This window comes from Ananas comosus, linkage group 1 (genome assembly GCF_001540865.1).
Source record: "Ananas comosus cultivar F153 linkage group 1, ASM154086v1, whole genome shotgun sequence".
Lineage (NCBI taxonomy): Eukaryota > Viridiplantae > Streptophyta > Magnoliopsida > Poales > Bromeliaceae > Ananas > Ananas comosus.
The window spans coordinates 24,130,163-24,142,972 of NC_033621.1; the positions used below are offsets into that span (position 1 = coordinate 24,130,163).

The 12,810-nt window shown below is 34.0% G+C and overlaps 1 protein-coding gene across 1 annotated transcript; it reads right to left on the bottom strand.

The window, feature by feature from the left end:
- On the bottom strand, positions 292–6,073 carry LOC109710817 (ATP-dependent DNA helicase 2 subunit KU80). Its single transcript, XM_020233595.1, has 12 exons — positions 5,945–6,073; positions 5,514–5,606; positions 5,360–5,411; positions 5,013–5,144; positions 4,243–4,640; positions 3,097–3,383; positions 2,572–2,767; positions 2,180–2,386; positions 1,520–1,684; positions 1,116–1,433; positions 790–920; positions 292–705 (listed from the first exon to the last, which is right to left on the bottom strand). The coding sequence occupies exons 1-12, from the start codon at positions 5,957–5,959 to the stop codon at positions 645–647; spliced, it is 2,055 nt and encodes a 684-aa protein (XP_020089184.1). The 5' UTR covers positions 5,960–6,073; the 3' UTR covers positions 292–644.

The window sequence follows — 12,810 nt, forward strand, 5'->3', positions numbered from 1 at the left end:
AAGAAAAGTGTTGTTTGAGAAAAATTGTTCATGTTGCTCAGAAAGACTTTTAGTTGAAGCCTATGAGATTTGAAGTTTCAAATTGAAGATTCTACCTGGATAACAGAAAGCATTTTCCAAGTTCCTGCTCAAGCTGAAAGTCGGAGATTCGAGTTGTATATCAGAAAGCTTGTTTTGGATTCCGGGTTGCTGCTTACGCTGAAAGCGATTCTGTTTGGCGAAGGATTGACATCTGTGGTAAATCTTGTCATCATACTCATATAGAGAAAAGAGTAAACAGAAAAGGAAAAGGAACAAGGGAAGATACACAGAACTTTCACATACCATCATATGGTGGAATGCCTACAGAACAAAAGGATGTCATAGCAAAAGTAATCTAGCTTCATATACAACCAAGCTTTCGCCCGAACCAAAAAAGGAACCATTTTCTATCATCATGAGAGCGAAACAGCCACACTCAAGCCGCTATAAAAGTGTTAGATAACATTCTTCGTTCAAAAATTTGGGCGTCAGTGAGGGAAGTCTTCGTGAGCCGCAAAGTATGCATATTATGTTCCTAACTTCAAGGCGAAGAAGATCCTCCACAAGAACATAAGCTGGAACGACTCACCGTCTCAAAACTCATTCAATTGAGCTTAACTTGGCTATTGAGAAGCTGATTCAGCTTTTACAGGGAAATTCTTAGCCTCCTCTTCGGCCACATCACTGCTCAATCAAAACAAAGAGAAATAAATAATGAACTTCCTGAATGGAGGCGAGAAAACTAGCAATTAAGTTCTACTCGCAAACCTGTCAGCGGCTTCTTCTTTGCTGATTAGCGTGATTTTGTTAGACAAAAGAAGATCAAAGAAGTTGGCAAGATTGGTTATCTTCCGCTTATCCTTTAGTTCAATCAGAAACCGGTTGAATTCTCTTGGTTCCTAAGGGACAAACAGCAAAGTATTATAGTTAGTTCCAATAACACCTGCCACGAACATTGCAATGCACATATTACCATTTTCGGGCCTAAGACCGGGCCGTTAGCCGGCAGCTTAGATTATAGTCAAGCTATGTATGCAGTAGCAAACCTAAATCCGGCTCAAGCTTCATCATCCCTATTGATAAGCGACAAATACCTGTTCAATAATGCAGCCTTTACGTAGAGCTTTCAAGCATTCGACTGCTTTTTGGAAAGCATCCTGTTCGTGAGAATTTTCCAACATATTGGCAATATAATTTTGCATCTCCTCAATTGCTTTGCGAACCCACTTCGAACTATCCCTTCTTGCCATCATGGCCTCGAAATCTTGGATAGGATTTTGATTTCCAATCTTTTCCACCTTCTTGTCAGATGAATATTCTAGCAAGTTAGAAGCTGTCGGATCTTTGGCACTAACTTCTTCATTTGAAAGTGATGGCTTCTCCCTCCATGCCCGTCTCGATGACTTCTTTTTCTGCAAAACAGCTTACGCAAATTGTAAGACACGTTTCTCTTCTTTATTAAGGAACCGAATGTAAAAGCATTTAGCAGCATCCAAACCTTTGGATTTTCCTTGAGCTCGAAATGTTTGGGGAATTCGATTAAAAGTTTCTGATCAGAGAAAACATCAGGACTTTGCTCTGTCATCATCTTAAGACTCGTATCAAGCGGGGGCACATCAGCATCTGGCTGCTTCGACCTCAACTCGAGAAAGCGATAAAATCTCTGAAAAACAGGTAATACAATCTTGTCAGAGTAAGAAAAAGAAAAAACAAATCAAATGCTTAAACTAATCTTACTGTCGGTAACAATCATAGATGGTAACAAGGTATGGAAGATGAAACAAAGTTATGCGGTCCGTTAACAAGTGGTAAAATAATGAATCAGAGGAGTCTAGCTTTGTAAGCATGATGGAAGAATTTCAGTTAGTATACATTCATGTATCAGACAACACTATAACACTTTACAATGGCTAGCTTTATTGTTGAAATCACTAGTGATCAGTATAGCCATTTATAGGTTATTAGAACAAAAAAGCAAACAAGTTCATTACCAGTTGATGAAAAACTTAAAGGTTTAGTTGATGTTAAAAATATTACAAACCTTAAGTTGCGAACACTACAATGGAGTGTAATAATACTCTGGAGCAACATGAATTAATAAGAAAATGCTACAGTGTAACATGTTTGAAAAGCTTTGTTTGGCAAAGCAAGACAACACCTCTAAAACTGGGTTTGGCGTGAAATCAGGTTGTAGTATTTCCTGTCTCCCGGACGGTGCAAGGTCTAACATTCTCACAAAGTTATCTGCTGCCTCTTGCTGTTCTTCACTGGGGTGGTATGACGAAGGAAGATTGTCGAAAGATGGAAATTGGAACTCTCTTACATCCTCAGCAAAAGGAAGTACATTAAAGTAGAATGAGTCTGGCTGCTTGCAAAAACAGAAGGAAAAAAAAAAAATCCTTTTAAGAAACACCACTCTTGAGGGGTATATACGAAATCCAAATTTACAGAAGTACATAGGAAGAGATGATTTGGCATTATATACAAGGGCCCCTAATGAAAGAAAAGCAACTAGACAATGTGAAAAACATTAAATAAAAGGAAACTCACAATATTATCAACTGAAGATATGTTGGGTGTAAGCACACCAATAACAACATTTCCTTGACCTTGTCGCCACACACACCGCAAAATTGCACACTTGTTCATTTCCTTCATTGCTCTAGCTATTGCAGACACTGCGACAATTGCTTTTCTATTTCCAGGTTCAGGAATAAAGATGTAGACATCCTTCATATAATAGTGCCTTTATGAAGATAGAAGAAAATGAGAATCATAACAGAAACAGAACATTTCAGAACTGCACAATAATGCGTGGCTCATCTTCTGATCATACTGCATGATACACAAACTCTTAAACACAAAAGTTTTACAGCGCAAATTCACAATTAGTAATGTAACAAAATAAAAATAGGTACATACTTCAACATTCCTAGTAAATTAAAACACCCAACTACATCATGAACTACCAAAAAAAAAAGAAAAAAAAAAAGAAAAAAGAAAATCCTCAACAATATTAACAAGCCTACATGTTACTCTATGCTGAAACTACCAAGTTAGAAAAAAGTATAATACCTTAAAATGTTTGAAGCATCAGTAAATCCGAGAAGCTTTACACTCTTTTCAGGTTTGAACTTGACAGCCTCCCACTCGGCGGGAGATATAGGAACTACTTGTGGCCCATAGCGATAACCTTTGATTCTTTGCTCTGGTGGAATAACTTTATTGGGATCTTCGATGCTTTTGTACTCAAAATCTACTTTAACCTCATGAGTAGCAAATTTATCACTTGCAGGTGCTTTGTCAGAATACATTTTTAATGTAGGGAATCTCTCCTCAGATGTTTTCTTATAAACCCAAACCTGCATCAAAATACTAAGGCTACAATAAGAAAGTTAAAGACAAAACCTTTCCAAAAAGAAAAAAAGGAAAAAAACAACAGTATTGAAACACTACAGAACGTATTAAAATAACAATCACAGACTAAAATTAACAATAAATAAACTTGATAATTTTATGGCATCGATGATGTTAAATATAAAAATGTTTAAAACACCGTTCTCTAACAGCTTAAGCTTTTAGAGTACAACGGTTGTTTCACATGGTATCAGAATAGGAGGTCCTGAGTTCGAGTCATGCCAGGCTCCTAACATATTAATTTTCTCCCATTTAATTTAAGCCCACGTCATGGGCCGACTAAAAAGTCTCGAGCCCAGACGTGAGGGGGAGTGTTAAATATAAAAATGTTTAAAACATCATTCTCTAACAGCTTAAGCTTTTAGAGTACAACGGTTGTTTCACAGATGACATAAAATAATCGATCCTAACCAATGGAGTTGGTAGCAGAAAGGAGCTTCACGAAAGAGCTTCACGAAAACAAAGGTTGTCTTAATAACTTTTACTAGGAAATAATATTGACAACATGGACCATTGGTTCAAGGGAAAATTAGCAGCATAAGAGATAAAATAATAATGCAAAAGTCATAAAACGTACAGAAGAAAAATTATCACATGCCATCGAATTTGATTTTTATACAAGTTTCTTTAAGAAAATTTTTTCTCTTTTAACAAGTTAGATAATTTCATAAATTTTGCTACATGTTCTGTACCATCAAAAAGGACAATCGGAAAAGTCGGAAAACACAATTTCGAATGCAGAGCATTTATTTAGACATGGACTAACAAACAATAAGAAAGTAATCTATTACATCTTATTCTTACCTTGATCTTCATATTAGAGCTTATTTCCATGTCTCCCCTGAATACAGTAACTGGCATTATATTTCGAGTTCTAAGGGCACCTAAAAGTGATAGAGGGCTGTCGACATGAACTGTTCTTGCTACTATTCTCTTTGAGAAGAGATCCAATAGATGGTCATTTTCGTCCATCACGCTAGTACGCATAGCTCCAGGTTCTCTGTAAACTATACAATCAAACTTAACTCCATGAGCTTTCATCTGTTGACAAATGGCGTCGACCTGATCCTTTTTTGTCCCCTCATAAGGATCTTTTATAGGATATTTTGCATCAGTGATTAGACAAAGGCGTTGCTTTCCCTTGTTTGTAGGTCCAAACTTCTTTATCAGCATGTCTATACCGACAACAATGGCATCCATAACTAACAAAAGTCAAGGACATCGGAAGCATGAACTTAAGCCAGTATTCGCAGTATTGACAGGATATATGTAATTTACCACCAAAAAACATCATGAAACAAGGCATTTACACGCACAGCACATAACATAAAAATAAAAAAGTTTAATTGGATATTGTAGGAATCAAATATGTGAAAAAAGACATCATTTGAGATGATGGAAATACAGAAGCACAAACTTTAAGAACCCAATATACTAACCCCTTGATTTTTACAATAGAAAGAATGTAATACCTACTGTTAAGTAATCAGAAGCCGTAGATAGAAAAGAAGCAAAGACCCGATTAAATAGAAGTATGTTGCACAAAAGAAAACAAAATTATATTATGCGGATACAATCACCAGGAACAGTTCCTCTTGGAAGGTTTTGTAAAGTGTCAGTTGCCTCCCCATCGACAACTTTAATATTACGCAAAACCACCACATGCTCATATCCACCCACTTCCTTTTGGAGCTCATTGTTAGTTTCTGAGAATCGCAAAGCATCTCATTAACCAAAATTTGGTAATGGTAATAATGTATATCAAATCAACCCAGCGAAGTACTTCACTCAAAACTGTGCAATGAAAAAAGAAAAGGGGAAGCATGATATATAGTTCTAAGTGCAAAAATATTCAACTTTTGTCAAAGCGAAATGAAAGGCACGAGATCAAATTGGAATACTACTTGATAGAAAGGAATACCTCCAGTTCCAAATACAACAACCGCAACTTCGTCACTCTTGCCGTAGATTAGCTGCAAAAGCCAAAGATTAAAGAGCACCATTAAACCCTGATTCCTCACAAATTAGACCAATTTAGAGAGAAATTTATAAGAAAATGAACTACAAATCCTTGCCTTCTTCTGCACGAGCATCGAGCAGACCTTTTCGACCTCCTGAAGAACACCATGCATTGATGGGCCAACATCAAGCAGCAAAACCACAGCTTCCTACATTCCCACACATGTAAATACATAAGGGAATCGACTTTTCTCATAAAAATCACATTTTTGGCCCCAAAAAACCCCCCCTTTTTTTTAGGGTGTTTCATTTCATTTAAGCGTTCGATCACTTCCAAGTACCCAAATTTGTGGTAGAAATTGATTTCAAGAGTATGAACCCCGCTGATTAATTTGATTTAGGGGGCAACAAAAGTAAACTATAACTACAAGGTGGTCGGAGTCGTAAAAACCTCTCCGATTAACTCATTAAAAAATGGGAAAAAAAAAGGAAAAAAGGGGAAAGAGTGGGGAAGGGGGAATTAGGGTTTTGGAGAAGCAGGGTTTACCCTGTTGCGAGCCATGGATGAGGAGAATCCGAAGCTCGACCGGGAGAGGAAGGAGAGGGAGTGGGGATTGAGAGGATTGGATATAATAAAGCAAAAAGGGAGATTTTTTTTTTGTTTGGTTTATTTTTAAATTTGGGAAATTTGACTCTCACTCTCTTTGCTTTGATCCTTCCCGCGTAAGCTTCAGAGCCAGAGAAATAACAAATAAGTGCTTCTTATTTATTTTATTTTGACTTTTAATTCCTTTTCTTTGTTTTTTGTAATTTTTAATTTTGTTTTGTGTACATACATTTTATGGCAAAAAGTTAGCTAAATTATCCTTTCGATCCTCAAAATATAAGCCCGATGACACTTTAAATTTTAAATTTTAATTTTATAAATTATTTTTAATCGAATTTGATCGTTTAATTTAGTTTACTAAATACTAACGTGTCAGTGATATTAAACTAATATAGTATTTTACTTTATCGTATCATTAATCATAACAGTGTGCTCGTATTTATAAATACTGTTTTTTATTATCTTGTTATATTTTATGTGCTTTACATTTATGTACGAGCGTTTTTTCAATAAAAATAAGGTTGTTTTATGTGATTTTGTTTTAGCTTTGGTTCGGAGTTAAGAAAAAATTAGTTATTTTAGGAATAAGGTTAAGTTTAGGATTAAGATGGGGTTAGAATATTTTTATGTTTGGTTGGGAATTGGAGTTAGTCTAGGATAGTGAAAAATAGTATTTGGTTGGAATAGGTGGGATAAGAAGGATAGTGAGTTATTATGAATAGAAAATAATATTTGGTTGAGATTTGATAGGATTAGTTGGGGTTAGCTAACCCGGAATAACTCATTTCAGGTGGGTTAGCTAATCTCATCCATTTTTAGAAGTGTTTGGAAATAAAATGGGAGTTAAGGGGTTATTCCACCCCTTAACTCCCAACCAAACGGATTAAAGAATTGAAAAACAAACAAACCAAAATTTTTATAATTTAAAACAATACGATTCATAATTTTTTTAAAAATATATTATGTATCAGTCTCAAATAATAATCAAATAATTACGTCGACCATCATTATTTTTAGATTAAAGATGTTTAACATAAAAATAATCATAATTATATCTTTTTTTATTATTTAAAAAATTAAATAAATAAAAATATTTTTTTTTAAAACCAAATATTCCAGATTGAATCAACCGAATTATATTATGGCTTGATTTCAATTTTATATTCTTTTATTGCAAAAAAACAAAACTGATCCAACTAATGCTCGCTCCAAATAGAGAATCAAACTTTTTTATTCCATTAAATTCTCTAGAAACCATCTAGGCCATGGACTGTATTTATTATTATTTTTTTTTGGCAACAACTATTTCATTCAAATTTGAACAATTAAAAATAAAATTTTCATCTTTTTTTTAAGGGTTAAATGCATATATATAAGTCCTTGCAAACATAATAAATTATAAATATATCCCTATAAAGTTTCATATTTATATTTTACTTCTACAAAAGTTCTATTATTTTCAAATATATCCTTCTGATTTATTATCGTTATAGAATTATTTATATTTTAAGTAAAATGCTAATTTTGCTATCACAAATATGTTCATTCAAAAGCCACAACAGTATAATATAAAAAAAATAAAAATATCAAGTTATTTTATAAACTAATCAGAGTTAAGTGTTTAATCTATTGTTAACTAAAGTTTTCTAACGACAAAAATATATTGGAAAAATTTTAGAATTTTTACGGAAATAATAGTACCTTGGAAAAATCACTGCATGGCTTATATTTTACCTATATAAAAATACTTATTAATGTGAGCATCTGAGTAGGATGACAAATCAGAATATGCTCTCACCCTCGATTTTCATGATCTTTCCAGTTACAACTTACAACTACAAAGAGATTAATAATAATGTAAAAAGGATAAAAGTACATAAAAACCCTCATTAGAATGTTAGGTAAAATGGAATGATATCTATTTTCTAATAATATATTAAAAAAAAAGGTAATCTTCAAATAACACTCCAGTGGTTTCGTATTTTCTCACTTTAGTATTCTATGGTTTAAAGTATATCGAGTTAGTGTTCTGTGGTTTCATTTTTATCTTTTCGTTAGTTTTTCCGTTAATTTTCTGTTAATATTTCGTTAAATTATATATAAAAAAACTTCAAATACTTCATCTAAATTTATCAAATATTCACTTTCGTATCTTTTAGTTTTAACTTTGTCACTGATTTAACGAAAAAAATAGTAAAATTAATAATAAAAAGATAAAAATGATACACTTTAAACCACATGATAGTAAAATAAAAAATTGTTAAACCACATAGGGGTGGTATTTGAAGGTTTTTCTAAAAAAAAATTGATTGTTTGTACTAACAACTACTTTTTTAATTATATTATTTCAAATGAATTTAAGCTATGCTAAAATTAAATTTTAGATAGAGCTTTCGCTTTATGAAGTCTTAAAACTCGTTTCAGCTTGTCCATGAAGCGCAAATTTTTTTATTAATCAAATGGGTGTTAATTTATTTAGAATAAAGAAGCTATTTTAGATGTCTGATAATATTAGCTTAGGCTAGAATACTCTCAGTTTTTTTTTTTTTTTTTTGAGAAAGAGCTTCATTCATTAAACGTGATGAACTAAGCATACATGGTGGAAACAGCTAGGACCTCTTAGAAAAGCCGAAAAAACCAAAGAAACCAAAACAAAAGGCCAAAAATAAACATGTAAAAGAAAAACAAAAGGATGTAGCTAGGGCAGGAGTTTATCATGAATCACATAACGTCAGTCTAGTCCTTCGACAAAGACTTGACGCGAACAGTGGTCCGGCTTGCGTTGGGAGGTATCTCACGAAAGATAGTGTTGTTGTGCTCGGTCCATACGACCCACCAGATCACCGCCAATTGTGTTAAACTCTTCGCTCTCGACACCGCATTGGGGTTACAAGATATCTCTTTCCATAGACGCCGAATATCCCCCGAGCCGAATATCAACCGAGTCCACTTCGCTCGCCTCTGTGCCTCCCTCACACAATATAAGGTATCTGACAAAGACACAGTCACGGAAAAGGTGATTGCAGTTTTCTAGAAACACCGCGCAAAAAATACACTATTGGTCCACAGGGCACCCTCAACTGGTCAGTCTATCCGCTGTAAGTAATCTCTTGCGAAGTAGAATCCAGATGAAAATTTTAATTTTGACCGAAATTTTTAACCTCCAAAGATGATCGTACATGGGGTCTCTGTAACCTGCGTCGGTGATGAAGTCATAAAGCGATTTAATCGTAAAACATTAGTTAAAGTGTGATTTGTGTGACATAGAGTTCTATGAGGAAATATTTTATTTATTTTCTCTTGGTTCAACTTAAATATTATTTATTTATTTTTAATGTAAATTTTTTTTTTAAATGATATCTCTATATTCTTAGGTCACAATTCTTTTGGATCTATTATTAGCGTTAGGGAGATTCAAAACCAAATGGATCTTAAAAGAATGTTGGGATCTTCAACTTCAAATTGCTTTAGCCCAGCAACATTTGGCTGCTTCTTATACCAAATAGATTACAAAAAAGGGACAAAAAATTCAAAATAAATTAAATTTGAATAAAAAATAAAATGAGATACTAATGACTTATTTGGATGCCAAAATCAAATATCCACAGATATTCTTCTTTGAGATTACAAGTTTAAAAGTTTGATTTTTTTACTTTTTAGCAACTCGTATCATTTATAATTAGTTAAATAATTAATTTTTTTATTTATAAGACAATTTTATTTTAGTTTTATGGTATCCATTTTGAATGGTATATATATATATTTATGCACATTATTATTTTCTTGGGTAAACTTCAAATACCATCCTTGTTGTTTCGTATTCTCCACTTTAAAGTGCTTCAAATTAGTATCATGTGGTTTCATTTTTATCTTTTCGTCAATTTTTTCGTTAATATTTTGTTAAATTATATATAAAAAACTTCAGATATCCCATCTAGATTTATCGAATATTCATTTTAGTACCTTTTAGTTTTAATTTTGTCATTAATTTAATAAAAATAATTAGTGAAATCGATAAGAAAAATATAAAAATAAAACCATATAGCACTAATGGGTGCGTTTGATTCGAGTTATCCTGGCAGGATTACAGGCAATCCTGCCAGGATAACTATGTTTGGTTAATCCGCTATGTAATCTAGTCGTTAATGTAGGATTACATATCGAGCAGGATTACATCGAAAATATTAACGGGAGGGAGGTCGTGTATCTTGCATTACTGAAACCCGTTAATACTACATATTATGTAAAATGACAATTTTACCCTCCAACAACCCCAAATCTAATTAACAGTATTATTTTCATCTCTATCTCGCCTTCCCCCCAGCCCTCTCTCTCGCACGCCGCTTTCTCTCGCTCTCTCTCTCTCGACGTCTCTCTCTCTCTCTCTCTCTCTCGCACGAACACCTATCATCTTCTATTGCGTCGTCCTCCCAAGTAATCATCACGATCTCCTTTCCTCCATTCGTTATTTCCGCAAAAAATAATATTCAAATGACCACAACAAGGGCAATTTTGGAAAAAACTATACTTTTATGTCAGGATTACTAAATTTTATAAACTGAACCAAACGCTCTAATGCAGCATTAGTAGTAATCTCACGCCGAAATCCAAAATACCTGGATATGTCGAGATACTTTGTAATATTACATAACTCGAACCAAACGGGCCCTAAATTGGTCTACTTTAAACTATAAGGTAATAAAGTGAGAAAATATAAAATCACAAAAATGATATTTGAAATTTTTTCCATCAAAAAATTTTCTTCTAATGCATCGAAATAAAAGCCAAATAAAACAAAAATAAAAAAGAAGAAGAAAAAACAGAAGAGGGGCAAATGAGTAATTTCACACACAAGAGCAGCGGTGGCTGGGCTTTTCCCCTTCCCCTCCTCCCCCCCGTTTGTGGCTCTTATTCGATTCCGCCTCTTCTCAGGAGCTCTCTCTCTCTCTCTCTCTCTCTCTCTCTCTCTTCGCCATAGAAGAGGAGGAAGAAGAAGGAACCACAGGGAAGAAGAGGATTATCACCGAATCCATCACCACCGCCACCATTAATGGCGTCGAGGATCGCATTCAAGCCCCTGGGCTCCCTCTGCTTCGCGCCGCCGCGTACCAACAGGAGCGCCGCCGCCGCCGCCACCTTCGGATCCCCCAGAGCCTCCATGGCCTCCACCAAGTAATTAGATCCCTCTCCCCCTCCCCTACCCCATCTCTTACTTCGCACCCCGACGCACGCATTGGTATTTGGTTTCGTTTCGTTTCGTTTCTCGATCTAAGTTGTTTGGGCTCTTTTTGGTACAAATTTTGTTGGGTTTCGTCGATTTGGTGTTTTTTTGGGTTAATATTGTTTGAATTTGTTGATTTGGGTTTCTTTTTTTGGGAGTGGGGGAGGTGGGCAAGGATTCGGCACGCACCATATCCATCATATGTGTCGTATCGTATCAGTAAGATATCGACATGATATCTCCGTATCTATGATGCAACTGAAAATTTTTTTTTAATTAGTAAGTAATTTGTTAATAAAGTTTAAAAAATTTGATAAAAATATTTATTATTGGTATAATTTGTTTTTTTATAAAATAAATATTTTATGCCANCTGGCATTGGCATGGTCGGCAAGTTTTTGGCACGACTCCGTGCTATGGTTATTAAATCCTTGGGGTGGGAAATGTACTGAGAAAATTAAGCAATTTAGTTAACACCTCTTCCATTTGTATTTTTTTTATTCAAATTGTTTTAGGTAGATAAATTTAATGCAAAATGTAATTTTATTTACTGAAAACGGTTAAAGTTGTTAAATTTAATAAATTACTAAATTACTTTCAAAATTTAGTAAAATGTTCAATTTTAGATGAGTAGAATTATCTAAATAAAGTGTTAAATATATTACTTATATTTTCGGTACGTTTTTTCGAACTCTACTTTTTTTTAAGTGTTTAATCTTGATTTGGTTAACACTGTTTCGATGGATTAATTAGTTGTTTTTTCCTAAAAAAAAAATTATTGTTCTTATTGAGGAATTGTCAAAGTTGTGGGTCAAATTGGTTTCTCCTTTTCAATTCAATTCGTGCGGCTAATTAATTGCATGCGTGTCCATTTCATCTCAATTACGCGTATGCTTATCACTTGAGTGCTTCCACCTGTTTGTTGTGATGTGTGAAAAAAACATAGGTTTTTAGGGTTTTGACCTGCTCTTTATATGTAATAATGTAATATAAAGTAATTATTTGCTACTAACTTGTGCGTTTTTTGTCGGGTGGTGGACTCTTACCTTCCATGTCGGTTTAGATTATTTTGCATTTAGGGTGCGTTTGGTTCGCGTTATCTTTTTAAGATTCCTAGTAATCTAATAGGAATAACAAAATATGACGGTGTTTGGCTAAACGCACTAAGTAATCTAGTTGGTAATATTAGATTTACTTGGGAATAAGATTCATCCCAAAGTACTAATCTCATTCCCTTGAGGAAGGATAGGTATCCTCATATTAATAGATTGGAGTAATCATGATGTGTCTAATCTCTTTCTTTCTTTCTATCCGCCGGCTAGTTGGTATTATTTTTCTTTACACTCTAACTTCATATCTCTCTCTAAGCTTATCTTTTTTTCTCTAAGCTTATCTTTTTTTCTCTAAACTTCAACTCTTTTTCTCTCTCTAAACTAAGCTCTCTCTCCCTCTTTTTTCCTCAAATCTCAATTCTCTCCCCCTTTTTTCCTCAAATCTCAATTCTCTCACTCCCTCTAATCTCGACTCTATTTCTCTTCCTATTTTTTTAATTATGCTTTCTCTCTCTAACCTATGTTCTCTCTCT